The 16,704-nt window shown below is 48.7% G+C and overlaps 1 protein-coding gene across 1 annotated transcript; it reads right to left on the bottom strand.

Moving 5' to 3' along the window:
- Positions 1-1,070: 1,070 nt before the first annotated feature.
- Positions 1,071-16,102, bottom strand: LOC141134407 (stereocilin-like; the record flags this gene model as incomplete). Its single annotated transcript, XM_073623966.1, is given in 4 exon segments — positions 1,071-1,168; positions 4,171-4,319; positions 5,819-5,961; positions 15,833-16,102. Coding segments are annotated over 3 exon segments (366 nt in total), but the record flags the coding sequence as incomplete, so codon positions are not given.
- Positions 16,103-16,704: the final 602 nt, after the last annotated feature.

Raw genomic sequence — 16,704 nt, 5'->3', positions numbered from 1 at the left:
AAAGGTCAGCAGGAATGTCCCCAGAGGTCAAAGGTCAAGAGGCATAGCTGTCCCATCCCACCAAAGTGTTCCGCCTACCCCAACTAAGTCGGGGCATGAACAAGTCAGGGAAAGCTCTCCCCCTTTCCGAGTCACCCCTTGGCTCCTCCCCCTCCCCACCTCCGAGCACCGTCCTTTGGCTCCACCCCTTACCTTGAGAATACATAAAAAATGTCATTTCCTGGTGCTATTGAAAGGCAGTAAAATAGGTCCCCTGCAGCCAGCAACAACAGATCCCTCACAGCAGCATTAGAGCCTCCAGCAACAATAGATCCCACACCAAAATATACCCCCAGCATCAATAGATCCAGCCCAGCAAGAATAGATCTCCCAGTATCCAGCATCAATAGACTCTCCAGCAGCCAGCAACAATAGACCCCTCCCTTAACAGTAGATCTCTCCCATCAACAATTGACCCTTCAGAAACAATAGATCCCCCCAACAGCAGCAATAGAGCTCCCCAGCAACAATAGATCCCACTAGCGACAATAGAGTCCCCAGCAGCCAACATCCCAGCACCCTTGGCACAGGCATTCAGTGCTGGAGGTGCCAGCACTGCAGTCCCCCCACGTTCCCGCTGAAAAAAAGCCCTGATTAAGGTAAATACCAAATGCTAGGCTCGCGGTTGTGGCGTGGTATTCCCATTGAAAAAAAAAGCCGTTTTGGTATCAAACAAGCAAAAAAAAAAAGTGTTCAGGAGGCAGCCGTAGATCCACCACAGATTGTGGGTGTAAATGAGGCCCCAAGGATTACCTACTTCTACAGGGATGCAGACACTGTAACTTTCTTCATTAGAACACTGAAAGTGCACCAGGTGATTGTTGTGAGCACAGACCCTCCCATTCAGGAATCAGTCTTAAAACGACACGGTGGAGCAAACAGCTTTTTCTTCAGAACAGAAGATGGTCCTAAAAAGTTTTTTTTTTTTTATCAACAAAAGTAGAGTTACACTTTAAATGCCTCCATTACTCACAAAAATCGCCTTCAGGACTACTGTATGTCATGTGTGGTGAACTCAGAGCTGTACTTACTGCAAACTTTGTAGGTTGGATGAGGGACACGGCGAGGGGGGTGAGACCCTGAATCTGCTGTAAGACCAGAGAGGAGAGCTCCATATCATCCAGTCCGGCTGTTAGGAGAGAAGACCCAGGACATAAAATGTACGGCTAGAGGGGGGAACACTACAACAATGGAGGGCAGAGAGCACAAAACTATGAACAATGTTCTAAACTAAAAAGTAAGAACAGCAATATTATGTGTGATATAAACATATTTAAAAATTGTTCAAGTCGCCTCACAGCCATTAATCATTTTCAAACTTGCACTGGAAAAATAAATATAATAATACAATATATTTTCATATATCATTTTTTTATATGTAAAAAAAAACAAAACATATAGTGTACTCACTTTCTGTTGCCAGCGGTTTAGACATTAAAGCGGTGTTCCAGCTGAAATCAAACATTGTAGCTGCTGACTTTTAATAAGGACACTTACCTGTCCAGGGATCCTGTGATTCTGCAACCCCCCCCCCCGCCGAGGCTGATCCGTCCATCAGATCGGGTGCAGGCGCCGCCATTCGAACTAAGGGAAAACAGCAATGTTGCCTTGCGGCTTCACTGACAGTTTCTTACTGCGCATGCGCGAGTCGCGCGGCGCTTTGTGAATGCCCGGCTTGTCTTCTGGGACACGCATATGTCCTAGAAGACAGCGAGGGGGGGGGGGCTCACCAAAGAAGAGGATGTGACGTCCAGCTGGAATGGAAAGTACTCTTAGTACTTACAAAAAAGGTACAAGAGAAAGTAAAAAAAAAAATGTTTAAATATCCAAAATCTAGGGGTGGAGAGGTGGTCGTTTGTTTAAGACCACCTCTGAAAATTGGGTGGAACTCCGCTTTAATGGCTGTGTGAGGGGACAGCAAATTTACACTGTTATACAAGCTGTACACTCACTACTTTACATTGTAGACAAGTGTCATTTCTTCAGTGTTGTCACATGAAAAGATAGAAGAAAAGATTTACACAAGAAAGCAAGCGATTGGTTACGCATGTGCAATGCAAACTCCATGCAACCACGGGATAATAATAATAATAATAATAATAAATAAAATTGTAAAAAACCTAACAAAATAAAATAATAAAAAATGAACTACTGACACCGTCCTCTGCTCTACTGACACCATTCACTGCTCTACTAACACCATCCACTGCTCTACTGACACCATCCACTGCTCTACTGACACCATCCACTGCTCTACTGACACCGTCCTCTGCTCTACTGACACCGTCCACTGCTCTACTGACACCGTCCACTGCCCTATTGACACCGTCCTCTGCTCTACTGACACAGTCCACTGCTCTACTGACACCATCCACTGCTCTACTGACACCATCCTCTGCTCTACTGACACCGTCCTCTGCTCTACTGACACCATCCTCTGCTCTACTGACACCATCCTCTGCTCTACTGACACCATCCACTGCTCTACTGACACCATCCACTGCTCTACTGACACCATCCACTGCTCTACTGACACCGTCCTCTGCTCTACTGACACCGTCCTCTGCTCTACTGACACCAACCACTGCCCTATTGACACCGTCCTCTGCTCTACTGACACCGTCCACTGCTCTACTGACACCGTCCACTGCTCTACTGACACCGTCCACTGCTCTACTGACACCGTCCTCTGCTCTACTGACACCGTCCTCTGCTCTACTGACACCATCCACTGCTCTACTGACACCATCCACTGCTCTACTGACACCATCCACTGCTCTACTGACACCATCCACTGCTCTACTGACACCGTCCTCTGCTCTACTGACACCGTCCTCTGCTCTACTGACACCATCCACTGCTCTACTGACACCATCCACTGCCCTACTGACACCGTCCACTGCTCTACTGACACCGTCCTCTGCTCTACTGACACCATCCACTGCTCTACTGACACCATCCACTGCCCTACTGACACCGTCCTCTGCCCTACTGACACTGTCCACTGCTCTACTGACACCATCCACTGCCCTACTGACACCATCCACTGCTCTACTGACACCGTCCACTGCTCTACTGACACCGTCCTCTGCCCTACTGACACCATCCACTGCCCTACTGACACCATCCACTGCTCTACTGACACCGTCCACTGCTCTACTGACACCGTCCTCTGCTCTACTGACACCATCCACTGCCCTACTGACAACGTCCACTGCTCTACTGACACCATCCACTGCTCTACTGACACCATCCACTGCCCTACTGACAACGTCCACTGCTCTACTGACACCATCCACTGCTCTACTGACACCGTCCACTGCTCTACTGACACCATCCACTGCCCTACTGACACCGTCCACTGCTCTACTGACACAGTCCTCTGCTCTACTGACACCGTCCTCTGCTCTACTGACACCATCCACTGCCCTACTGACACCGTCCACTGCCCTACTGACACCATCCACTGCTCTACTGACACCATCCACTGCCCTACTGACACCGTCCACTGCTCTACTGACACCATCCACTGCTCTACTGACACTGTCCACTGCTCTACTGACACCTTCCACTGCTCTACTGACACCGTCCTCTGCCCTACTGACACCATCCACTGCTCTACTGACACCATCCACTGCTCTACTGACACTGTCCCCTGCTCTCCTGCACATGGGTGTTTGAGCTTTGGGGTGCACACCCTAAAGCAGTAGGCTGCGCACACCTAAGGTGCACAGTTTTAAGACTTGACATGTTTGGTATCGATTCACTTGACGCAACCCAACCTTTTATATTTCATCACAAAAAAATGGATAAAAATGTGGGTGTTTGCATTAAAATTCTTTTTAGTGTATTTTTTCCTAAAAATATGCGTTTGATATATAACTTCTCCACAGTCTCCGCTTTCAGAAAATAAATGTTTTTTGGGGGGGGGGGAGGGGGGGGGGTTTACAGTCATTTCTAGAAAAAAAAAGCAGATTTTATCATGTGCGCAAAAAATAAATAAAAAAATGACAAGTGATTAAAGCTGAACTCTGGGGGGGGGGACAAAAATGGTCCAGCACTGCACTGGGAAATGGATCACAAGGGTGTCATTTTATTTTCTTCCATCGTTAATAGTTGTTCTTTTCTCACCAGCCACAGATCCCATCTCCAGAAAGACCTCTCCTGTCCATCCGCTGACCGGTCCAAACATCTCACTTCCGGTGCAGAGCCGTGTAAGAGCGTACAGTTGTTGCTCGGTGCATTGCAGAGCAAGCTGGCCGAGATACATGACTGCTGAACTACAAAAAGGAATAAAAGCACAGAAGAAACCATTTTATATTTACTGTTATATCTACACTGCAGAGAATTATGGACCGCCGCACGCCAATATATGCCGCTACTTTGAAGAGGAATACCATTAGCTAGCTGCCATAACCCCGGTATCCTCTTCTTTGGCCCGTGGTCCGCTTTCCGATAATAGTGGTCTCTGCGGCAGATTCGCCGCGAGATCACTTTTAATCGGCGGCGGGAGAGGGGCCCCCCCTCCCTCTGCGCTCCGGTGCCCTCCGCCACTTACCGTCCTTGTCGGCAGCGGCGGAGGCGATTGGGTCCTCTCACATCAGTGGCATGGAGACGAGTGAGGGGGAAGATGGCCCCCCCCACCCATCTCCATACCATTGCAGGGCGGAAGCAACGTTAAAACATCACTTCCGCCCATAGCTCTTAAAGGGACTTTTTTTTTTTTTTTTTTTTTTTAAATGACAATTGTTTTTTTTTTGTTTTTTTTATTACATTTTAGTGTAAATATGAGATCTGAGGTCTTTTTGACCCCCCAGATCTCATATTTAAGAGGACATGTCATGCTTCTTTTCTATTACAAGGGATGTTTACATTCCTTGTAACAGGAATAAAAGTGACACTTTTTTTTTTTTAAAAGAACAGTGTAAAAAGTAAATAAATAAATAGTTTGTTTTTGTACTGTAAATTTTTTCTTTTCAATAAAGCAGTCCTGATTGTTAAAAAAATTAAAAAATGAAAAATAAAAGGTAAAATAAATAAGAAAAAAAAAATGTTTAATTGCACCCCAGCCCGCTTAGCTCGCATATGAAAATGGTGTTCAAACCACACATGTGAGGTATCGCCGCGATCGGGAGAGCGAGAGCAATCATTCTAGCTCTAGACCTCCTGTAGAATTTTTTAACCGTCGCCTATGGAGATTTTTAAGGGTAGAAGTTTGTCGCCATTCCACAAGCGGGCGCAATTTTGAAGAGTGACATGTTGGGTATCAATTTACTCAGCGTAACATTATCTTTCACAATTTAAAAAAAAATTGGGCTAACTTTACTGTTGTCGTATTTTTTAATTCAAAAAAGCGTATTTTTTCCAAAAAAAAGTGCGTTTTAAGACCGCTGCGCAAAAACGGTGTGACAGAAAGTATTGCAACGACCGCCATTTTATTCTCTAGGGTGTTAGAAAAAAAAAATTATAATGATTGGGGGTTCTAAGTAATTTTCTAGCAAAAAAAAACACTGTTTTTAACTTGTAAACAACAAATCTCAAAGAGAGGCTCGGTCTTTAAGTGGTTAAGTAACAAGGATGTGGAATTCCCTTCCACAGGCGGTGGTCTCAGCGGGGAGCATCGATAGTTTCAAGAAACTATTAGATAAGCACCTGAACGACCGCAACATACAGGGATATACAATGTAATACTGACACATAATCACACACATAGGTTGGACTTGATGGACTTGTGTCTTTTTTCAACCTCGCCTACTATGTAACTATGTAAGTCACTCACCAGAATTCACGTGCTTGTATCTGTCCCATGTCCTCCGCTGGAAGCCCACATAGTGCATACCCAAGAGTCGCCAAGTACAAAGAGTCCAGAGCCTGCGCAGCGACACTGTTGGTGTTCATAAATCCACCGGCTAAAATCTTCAGCTGCAAGAATCAAATTAGTCATTAAAGAATCTGTTACCCCAACACTTCATATCCCTGATATGTGGCTGCTGTACCGTGTACTTGTATGAGAAAGTCTCCTGTTCTCTTTGTATTGCTTCCTTCTTGTGAAATGCCTGGTGAACCTTCCAGCCCTCCTGATTTCCTATTTCAAACTAAGCATTAGAGCACATATTGTGAAAAGAAGGTTCTAGACATTTACCGCAGAGCGTGGCACCACATTTGATCCATAATACTGTGACTCCGGGAGTTTGGCCTCCAGTCAGAAGGGGTTTCCTTGGACTACAGTGACACCATTTTATGGGCCATCTATGTGGTTTTCTATGTTCAGCCTCCCTATACGCAGTTGCAGTAAAAAGTATGTGAACCCTTTTGGAATGATATGGATTTCTGCACAAATTGGTCATAAAACGTGATCTGATCTTCATCTAAGTCACAACAATAGACAATCACAGTCTGCTTAAACTAATATACACACAAAGAATTAAATGTTACCATGTTTTTATTGAACACACCATGTAAACATTCATAGTGCAGGTGGAAAAAGTATGTGAACCCCTAGATTAATGAGATCTCCAAGAGCTAATTGGAGTGAGGTGTCAGCCAACTGGAGTCCAATCAATGAGATGAGATTGGAGGTGTTGGTTACAGCTGCCCTGCCCTATTAAAAAACACACACCAGTTCTGGGTTTGCTTTTCACAAGAAGCATTGCCTGATGTGAATGATGCCTCGCACAAAAGAGCTCTCAGAAGACCTATGATTAAGAATTGTTGACTTGCATAAAGCTGGAAAGAGTTATAAAAGTATCTCCAAAAGCCTTGCTGTTCATCAGTCCATGGTAAGACAAATTGTCTATGAATGGAGAAAGTTCAGCACTGCTGCTACTCTCCCTAGGAGTGGGCGTCCTGTAAAGATGACTGCAAGAGCACAGCGCAGACTGCTCAATGAGGTGAAGAAGAATCCTAGAGTGTCTGTCAGGGGCATGTCAGCAGTCGTCGGGTAAATCTGCGTGCACGTAGGTCCTCAAGGATCATTTCCAAGCATATTCAGCCAAAATCCCCACCAGGGGGCGCCGGAGCGCTCCCGCGAATGCCCGTACGCGCGTTCGCGCGTTCGCGGGTGCGCGCGTGCGCCCGTGCGCGCGCCCGTTCGTGCTAGCGCCGTTTGGCGCCAAAGGGCCTTTAAAAGGGTGACAGGTGCTCATGTTAGCTGCTGTTCGTCTGCAGCTCTGCACCTGAAAGTTCCTGTATCTGCCTGCTTGTTGTTTGATATTGACCCGGCTACGTCTGACCATTCTCCAGTCTCCTATCCGACCCGGCTTGTCTGACCTTGTTTCTTCTGCTACCCGTTGCTGAACTCCTGCCTGTCTGACTACCCTTGGATCATCCCTCCTGTTGATATCCTGCCTGATCTCCTGCCAAATACGGACTGTCTGACCTTGCTTACCTGTGTCCTGCTTCGCTGCTCCAGCCTGCCTGTTTGCATCCAGCTGCTGTCTCCGCATCCGGCTACCAGCCTACCTACCGGCCTGCACCAGTTACCTGCATCCACAGCTCAGCCAACCCTGAGGGACTTCATCCCAGTTCCGGTGTCTGCTTCTGCTGGAACCCGCATCAGGCCCTCCTACCCACTGTGCTCAGGAGACCACTGTTCCCACTTCCAGCGGCTCCTGAACCAGCGCTTAAGAGAGGTCTCCTTCTACCAGTCAGGCTCAACTACCAGGTACATTACAGTACGAACAGCCATGACTGAGCCTGCAGGAGAGACCTCTCCCATTCAGGAGATCTGTACACACTTGGCGGCTCTCACCCAAGCAGTAAAGACTCTACAAGACAGTTATAACAGACTGGAAGGGCAAGTGTTAAACCTCAGTGGTTCCGGTGGTGTGGCCGCTGCACCCGCAGCTGCTCCAGTACAGGCTGCTGCACCACCCTCAGTGGTCATGCTCCCACCAGAACCAAGAGTACCTGTTCCTGACAAGTTTTCCGGTGACCGAACTAAGTTTGTGGCCTTCCGCAGCGCTTGTCAACTTTACTTTGGACTACAGCCACGGACTTTTTCTTTGGAAGCCACCAAAGTGGGGTTTGTTGTATCCCTCCTGCAGGGGGAACCCCAGACCTGGGCCCATCGCTTGCTTGAATCCAACGCCATACAGGTTCAGACCCTACCTGCCTTTTTTGAAGCCATGGCCCAGCTTTATGAGGATCCTCAGCGGGCTGCCACCGCTGAGGCAGCTTTGATCGCGCTCCAGCAAGGCCGTAGACCGGCCGAGGACTATGTCATGGACTTTCGACGCTGGAGCGCGGATACTCAATGGAATAATGCAGCTCTACGCCACCAGTTCCGCATGGGGTTATCTGAGGGTCTTAAGGATGAGCTTGCCCGAGTAGGAATGCCTGACACCTTAGAAGAGCTCATTGCCATCACTATCCAGATTGACCGACGCCTTCGTGAGCGCCGGTCTGAACGATCTGCCCAACAAACTCGGCCTATGTGGATGACTGCCAGAGCCCCGCTGCCTGCCTCTCGGTATCTACCTTCTGCCGGGCCAAGTCCAGTCAACCAGGCAACTGATGCCCCTGAACCCATGCAACTTGGACTTATGCGTACCACTCTGACCCCTGAAGAACGGGCACGCAGGCGCCAACTGAACCTTTGCCTCTATTGTGGCGGAACGGGCCACTACGTGAACAACTGCCCAGTGAAGATCCGTAAGTGTTTTTCTTCAGCTCCAACCAGTTTGTCTGCTTTAACAGCCAATGCCACTCAACTTGTTCTCCCTCTCTCATTACAGCTCCAGGGAAGAACAATTCAAGTCAACGCCATTGTTGATTCCGGGGCATGTAGCTGTTTTGTTGACTCCACTTTTGCCACACAGCAAAGACTTCCTCTAAAAGACAAGACACATAGACTCTCAATTTTTCTGGCCGATGGGTCCCGTATAAAGTCCGGGCAGGTCTCTCAAGAAACCCTTCCACTATCTGCTATCTGTTCATCCCAGCATCGAGAGATCTTAACCTTGGACGTCATCTCATCACCTCTTTTCCCAATCATTTTGGGTATGCCCTGGCTTCAAGCCCACAATCCTCTTGTTAATTGGGCCACGGGCGAGATCAAGTTTCAGTCACCCTATTGTCAAAGACATTGCCTACCTGAACCTGTTAATCCTGCTACTACCCTACTATGTATGGACACTGACCCAGATCTGCTTCAAAACGTACCAGAGGTCTATCAGGACTTTGCAGATGTATTCAGCAAGAAGGGAGCAGATTCTCTGCCACCCCATCGCCCCTATGACTGTCCAATTGAATTGCTTCCTGGAGCTGAGATCCCTTTTGGGCGCATCTTTCCGCTGTCCGAAAAGGAACAAGAGGCGCTTAAGGTTTATATCGATGAAAATCTAGAGAAAGGCTTCATTCGACAGTCCACTTCACCAGCAGGAGCGGGAATATTTTTTGTCTCTAAGAAAGATCTTACGCTCCGCCCTTGTGTGGATTATCGGGAATTAAACAAGGTTACGGTCAAGAACCGTTATCCGTTGCCCCTAATACCAGAACTGTTTCAAAAATTACGGACCGCCATTATCTTCACCAAATTAGACCTGAGAGGGGCCTATAATCTGGTCCGCATTCGGGCCGGGGATGAATGGAAGACGGCTTTCCGGACCCGTTTCGGGCACTACGAATATTTGGTCATGCCCTTCGGCCTTTGCAATGCTCCTGCCACATTTCAGCATCTGGTCAACGATGTGTTTAAAGACTTCCTGGACATCTTCTTAATTGTTTACCTGGACGATATCCTTATCTTCTCCAGTTCACTTGAGCAACACAGGGAACATGTCCGTAAAGTCCTAGCACGACTCCGCTTGCACAGATTGTACGCCAAAGCGGAGAAGTGCGAATTTGAACAAAAAGAGATTCAGTTTCTGGGGTTGGTCATCTCCCCAACCGGTATTAAAATGGATCCCCAGAAAGTGTCTGCTGTGTTAGAATGGCCAGCACCCATGGACAAGAAAGGCGTACAACGCTTTGTTGGCTTTGCGAACTTTTACAGGAAGTTTATCAGGGGGTTCTCTGCCATCATCTCCCCCATTACACAGCTAACCAAGCAGAATCTTCGTTTCCACTGGAACCAGGAGGCCCAGGAGGCCTTTGAAGAATTAAAAAGGCGTTTTACGTCAGCTCCGATTCTTAGCCATCCAGACCCATCTTTGCCTTTTATTCTAGAGGTTGATGCCTCCGAAGTAGCTGTGGGTGCTATTATTTCCCAACGTCAGGGCAACAAAGATCTGATGCATCCTGTTGGGTACTTCTCTACAAAACTTTCGCCAGCTGAGCGGAACTACGATGTGGGGGATCGGGAGTTACTTGCCATCAAGACTGCCTTGGAAGAATGGAGATACTTGCTTGAAGGTGCAGTCCATCCAGTACTGATTTATACAGATCACAAAAATCTGGAGTATCTAAGATCTGCTAAAAGACTGAAACCCAGACAGGCCCGTTGGGCCCTATTTTTTACACGATTTTGCTTCCACATCACCTACCGGCCGGGATCCAAGAATACAAAACCAGACGCATTGTCACGCATGTTTGATAATCCTAAGGACTCTTCTGTCCCTGACACTATTTTGCCGGCAAACAGTTTTCTTCTCCTTCAGACAGATTTGCTATCCATGATTAGAGAAGCACCCCCAGAACCTTCAAGTCTTCAGGGGTCTTCCTTAACACCTCGAGATGGACTATTATGGAGAGGAAGTCAAATCTTCGTGCCAGAGAACGTTAGAGTCAAGGTGCTGACGCTTTTGCATGACCACCCACTTGCAGGACATTTTGGGGTCCGTAAGACCCTTGAGCTGGTGCAGCGCACCTTTTGGTGGCCTAACTTAAAGGAATTTTGCAAGAAATATGTCAACTCCTGCTCTGTCTGCATCCAGAACAAAACCCCCAGGAACAGAGCGTGGGGTCTACTAAGACCATTGCCTATACCAGATAGGCCCTGGAGGATGATAGCAATGGACTTTATAGTCGAACTGCCACATTCGGAGGGGTGTTCGGCGATCTTTGTGGTCGTCGACCGGCTATCCAAAATGGCCCACTTTGTGCCCCTAAAAGGAACACCTTCTGCTGTAGAGACAGCTCGGGTGTTCATTAAGGAAATCGTTAGGTTACACGGGATTCCCGCAAATATAGTGTCTGATAGGGGGGTGCAGTTTACTCCACGTTTTTGGAGAGCCCTTTGTGAAAACTTGAAGATTGAACTAGCCCTGTCCTCAGCATACCACCCCCAAACTAATGGGCAAACTGAAAGGACAAATCAAACTCTGGAGCAATACATTAGGTGTTTTACATCTTTTGTGCAAGATGATTGGGTATCCTTGCTGCCACTTGCAGAATTTGCGTACAACAACGCCAGTCACTCTGCCACAGGTCAATCTCCTTTCTTTGCCAATTATGGGTTTCATGCATCTTTTTTACCAGATTGTCTTTCAGAATCTTCAGTTCCAGCGGTCCAGGACACAGTGCAGTTCTTCAGTCGTAATAATCGGATCTTGCAGGAGGCGGTATCCAAAGCACAAGCGGATAATAAGAGGTTCTTTGATGAGAAAAGAAGGGGAGATCTAGACCTCCAACCTGGCGACAAGGTATGGCTGTCCACTAATAATATCAGATTGTCATGTCCTTCCAAGAAACTTGCCCCAAAATTTATTGGACCTTTCCCTGTGAAAAGGAAAATTAACGAAGTATCATATGAATTATGCTTACCTGATTCACTTAAGATACATCCTGTATTTCACGTATCACTCTTAAAGCCTGCTGTAGATGATCCTTTTCCTGATAGGGGCACCAGGGTCCCTGAACCAGTTCTGGTTGACGGCAATGAAGAATATGAAGTGGAATCCATCCTTGACTGCAGAAAGAGGTCTGGGCAAGTACAGTTTTTAATTAAGTGGAAAGGGTATGGCCCGGAGAACAACTCATGGGAACCTGACTGTAATATTCATGCCAAACGTTTAATTCATGCATACTTCTCTACCCATCCTGAAAAAAAGGCGCATCTGGGCATCCGGAGGCTGCCCGTTGGGGGGGGGGCAATGTCAGGGGCATGTCAGCAGTCGTCGGGTAAATCTGCGTGCACGTAGGTCCTCAAGGATCATTTCCAAGCATATTCAGCCAAAATCCCCACCAGGGGGCGCCGGAGCGCTCCCGCGAATGCCCGTACGCGCGTTCGCGCGTTCGCGGGTGCGCGCACGCGCCCGTGCGCGCGCCCGTTCGCGCTAGCGCCGTTTGGCGCCAAAGGGCCTTTAAAAGGGTGACAGGTGCTCATGTTAGCTGCTGTTCGTCTGCAGCTCTGCACCTGAAAGTTCCTGTATCTGCCTGCTTGTTGTTTGATATTGACCCGGCTACGTCTGACCATTCTCCAGTCTCCTATCCGACCCGGCTTGTCTGACCTTGTTTCTTCTGCTACCCGTTGCTGAACTCCTGCCTGTCTGACTACCCTTGGATCATCCCTCCTGTTGATATCCTGCCTGATCTCCTGCCAAATACGGACTGTCTGACCTTGCTTACCTGTGTCCTGCTTCGCTGCTCCAGCCTGCCTGTTTGCATCCAGCTGCTGTCTCCGCATCCGGCTACCAGCCTACCTACCGGCCTGCACCAGTTACCTGCATCCACAGCTCAGCCAACCCTGAGGGACTTCATCCCAGTTCCGGTGTCTGCTTCTGCTGGAACCCGCATCAGGCCCTCCTACCCACTGTGCTCAGGAGACCACTGTTCCCACTTCCAGCGGCTCCTGAACCAGCGCTTAAGAGAGGTCTCCTTCTACCAGTCAGGCTCAACTACCAGGTACATTACAGTGTCAGCTAAAGACTCACAAAAGTCTCTAGCATAGGCTAACATTCTGTTAGCGAATCTACGATACGTAAAACACTAAACAAGAATGCATTTCATGGGAGGATACCTCAGAGGAAGCCACTCCTGACCAAAAAAAAAAACATTGCTGCACGTTTACAGTTTGCACAAGAGCACCTGGATGTTCCACAGCAGTACTGGCAAAATATTCTGTGGACAGATAAACCAAAGTTGAGTTGTTTGGAAGAAACACACAACACTATCTGTGGAGAAAAAGAGGCACAGCATGCCAACATCAAAACCTCATCCCAACTGTGAAGTATGGTGGTGGGGGCATCATGGTTTAGGGCTGCTTTGCTGCGTCAGGGCCTGGACGGATTGCTATCATCGAAGGAAAAATTAATTCCCAAGTTTATCAAGACATTTTGCAGGAGAACTTAAGGCCATCTGTCCACCAGCTGAAGCTCCACAGAAGATGGGTGTTGCAACAGGACAACGACGCAAAGCATAGAAGTAAATCGACAACAGAATGGCTTAAACAGAAGAAAATACGCCTTCTGGAGTGGCCCAGTCAGAGTCCTGACCTCAACCCGATTGAGAGGCTGTGGCATGACCTCAAGAAAGCGATTCACACCAGACATCCCAAGAATATTGCTGAGCCGAAACAGTTCTGTAAAGAGGAATGGTCAAGAATTACTCCTGACCGTTGTGCCCGTCTGATCTGCAACTACAGGAAACGTTTGGTTGAAGTTATTGCTGCCAAAGGAGGTTCAACCAGTTATTAAATCCAAGGGTTCACATACTTTTTCCACCTGCACTGTGAATGATTACATGGTGTGTTCAATAAAAACATGGTAACATTTAATTCTTTGTGTGTTATTAGTTTAAGCAGACTGCGATTGTCTATTGTTGTGCCTTAGATGAGGATCAGATCACATTTTGTGACCAATTTGTGCAGAAATCCATATCATTCCAAAAGGGTTCACATACTTTTTATTGCAACCGTATACACATGGGACAGTGTACCAACCAGACTTGTCTATGTACTCTTTTTTAGCATATGGTTTAATGTGATTCAATACATTTTGTTATTTTATCATAATGTGAGACCATTTTCGTTCCTATTGGGATTATAGTGGCAACCTTTAAAGTCAGTTTTCCCTATTCTTTTCCTTTTTTTGTGCTTACATTAGAGCACATGTGTCAAACACAAGGCTCACAGGCCGAATCCAGCCCTCCAGGCCCTGTCATGTGGCCCTTGCTCCCAGTTTTGCAGCTGGAACGTGGCGGAGCTCCATTCCGCCAACTCTGGCTCTCGCCCTCCGCTCCCTCTCCCCACTGTCACCTGAAGACACAGAAGTCTTCTGTGTTTACCAGGGACAGCTTTGCTCCCACATCTAACAGATCCCTGCATGAAGCCACATTGGGGACAGATCTCCAGGCAGAGAGAGTAAAAATCACCCTGCAAGGTGAGGCAGAGCTGCCTACACAGGGAGGTACTAGAGCCAGTGGTGTATTTAGGTTTTGTGCTGCCCTAGGCCTGACTAAACGCATGCACCCCCCTAATTTAAATACGACCCACCCCATCCTGTCGAGGCCACACCCCTTCCTGTTTCAGACCCACCCTATCATCTGTAAACCAAGCCCCTTCCTCTTTAGGCTTATTTGGCACCTTTCAGGGGGGAACGGGTACCTGTTTCTGACAGGTACCCTTCCCCACTTCCGGGAGCCTGCGCTGTCCCCTCTGAAGTTTGCCCCCCCTCCTCCTTCCTCCACTGGGCCATTCAGAAAGTGCAACGCGCTTCGCACATGTGCAGTAGGGAACCGGTCGGTTTCCCTTACCATGAATGATAGTGGTAAAACCCGAGAGCCAATCCGAAAATCGGCTGAGGTGTCGACATCGCTGGACCCTGGGACAGGTAAGTGTCCTAATATTAAAAGTCAGCAGCTACAGTATTTGTAGCTGCTGAGTTTTATTGCTATCATGGGGGGGGGGGTCTCACTGTGCCCATCAATTGCAGCCTCACTGTGCCCCATCAAATGCAGCCACTGTGCCCATCAAACGCAGCCACTGTGCCCATCAAACGCAGCCACTGTGCCCTCAAACGCAGCCACTGTACCCATCAAATGCTGCCACTGTGCTATCAAACGCAGCCACTGTGCCAAATGCAGCCACTGTGCCCATCAATTGCAGCCACTGTGCCCATCAATTGCAGCCACTGTGCCCATCAATTGCAGCCACTGTGCCCCATCAAACGCAGCCACTGTGCCCAAACGCAGCCACTGTGCCCATCAAACGCATCCACTGTGCCCATCAAACGCAGCCATTGTGCCATCAAACGTAGCCACTGTGCCCATGAAACGTAGCCACTGTGCCCATCAAATGCTAACACTGTGCCCATCAAATGCTAACACTGTGCCCATCAAATGCTAACACTGTGCCCATCAATTGCAGCCACTGTGCCCATCAAACGCAGCCACTGTGCCCATCAAACGCATCCACTGTGCCCATCAAACGCATCCACTGTGCCATCAAATGTAGCCATTGTGTCATCAAACGCAGCCATTGTGCCCATCAAACGTAGCCACTGTGCCCATCAAATGCTAACACTGTGCCCATCAAATGCTAACACTGTGCCCATCAAATGCCACTGTGCCCATCAAACGTAGCCACTGTGCCCATCAATTGCAGCCACTGTGCCCATCAAACGTAGCCACTGTGCCCATCAAATGCAGCCACTGTGCCCATCAAATGCTAACACTGTGCCCATCAAATGCTAACACTGTGCCCATCAAACGTAGCCACTGTGCCCATCAAACGTAGCCACTGTGCCCATCAAATGCTAACACTGTGCCCATCAAATGCTAACACTGTGCCCATCAAACGTAGCCACTGTGCCCATCAAACGTAGCCACTGTGCCCATCAAATGCTAACACTGTGCCCATCAAATGCTGCCACTGCCAGTGCCCATAACACTGATATAATTTATTTAATCATTATACCTGCTGTCCTGGGGGTTTCCCTCGTGCTCCTCTCTCTCCTCTATCTGACGTCACAGCCAGATCCCGCCCCAGGGCCGAGGAGAAGATTCACTGCAGGGGAGGGTAGGCGGAGCTTAAGGCTCCACCTGTCACCTGCTGATTATAGAGGAGCGAGTGACACACGCCGCCCCCCCGCATGAGAAACACCCCCCCCCCACCTGTCTTGCCGATTCCCGGATGCCGCCTCCCGCACACATGCAGCCCACGGCGGCCGGCTTTCTGTAGCGGCGCCGCGGTGTATGGGCGTGCTTGGCAGAGAGTGGGGGGGCGTGAGGTACACGCCCCCACCCTCTGCCAAGCACGCCCATACACCGCGGCGCCGCTACAGAAAGCCGGCTGCCTTGGGCTGCATGTGTGCGGGAGGCGACAGCGGGAGCCGGGAATCGGCAAGACGGGTGGGGGGGCTTCCTCTCATGCGGGGGGGCGGCCCTTTTCGCCGCCCCCCGCAAAGTGCCGCCCTAGGCCTAGGCCTTGTTGGCCTAGGCCAAAACACAGCCCTGACTAGAGCCGGGCCAGGTAGGAGAGAGTAAAGATGCAAGGAACTTGGGGGGGGGGGGGGTTGGAGTCGGGCTTGCACACTGTGCATTGTGCATAGTGCACCCCTAAATTCTGAACTCTGTACGTAGAGTATTCCTGAACCCTGCACTCTGTACATAGAGTACGCCTGAACCCTGCACTCTGTACACAGAGTACTCCTGAACTCTGCACTCTGTATATAGAGTACTCCTGAACCCTGCACTCCGTACGTAGAGTATTCCTGAACCCTGCGCTCTGTATTTAGAGTACTCCTGAACCCTGCACTCTTTACATAGCCCACCCCTAAACCCTGCACT

The sequence above is a fragment of the Aquarana catesbeiana genome, linkage group LG03 (assembly GCF_042186555.1).
Source record: "Aquarana catesbeiana isolate 2022-GZ linkage group LG03, ASM4218655v1, whole genome shotgun sequence".
NCBI lineage: Eukaryota > Metazoa > Chordata > Amphibia > Anura > Ranidae > Aquarana > Aquarana catesbeiana.
The sequence above is the reverse complement of the archived record's forward strand: the minus strand, read 5'-3'. Positions and strand labels throughout refer to the sequence as shown.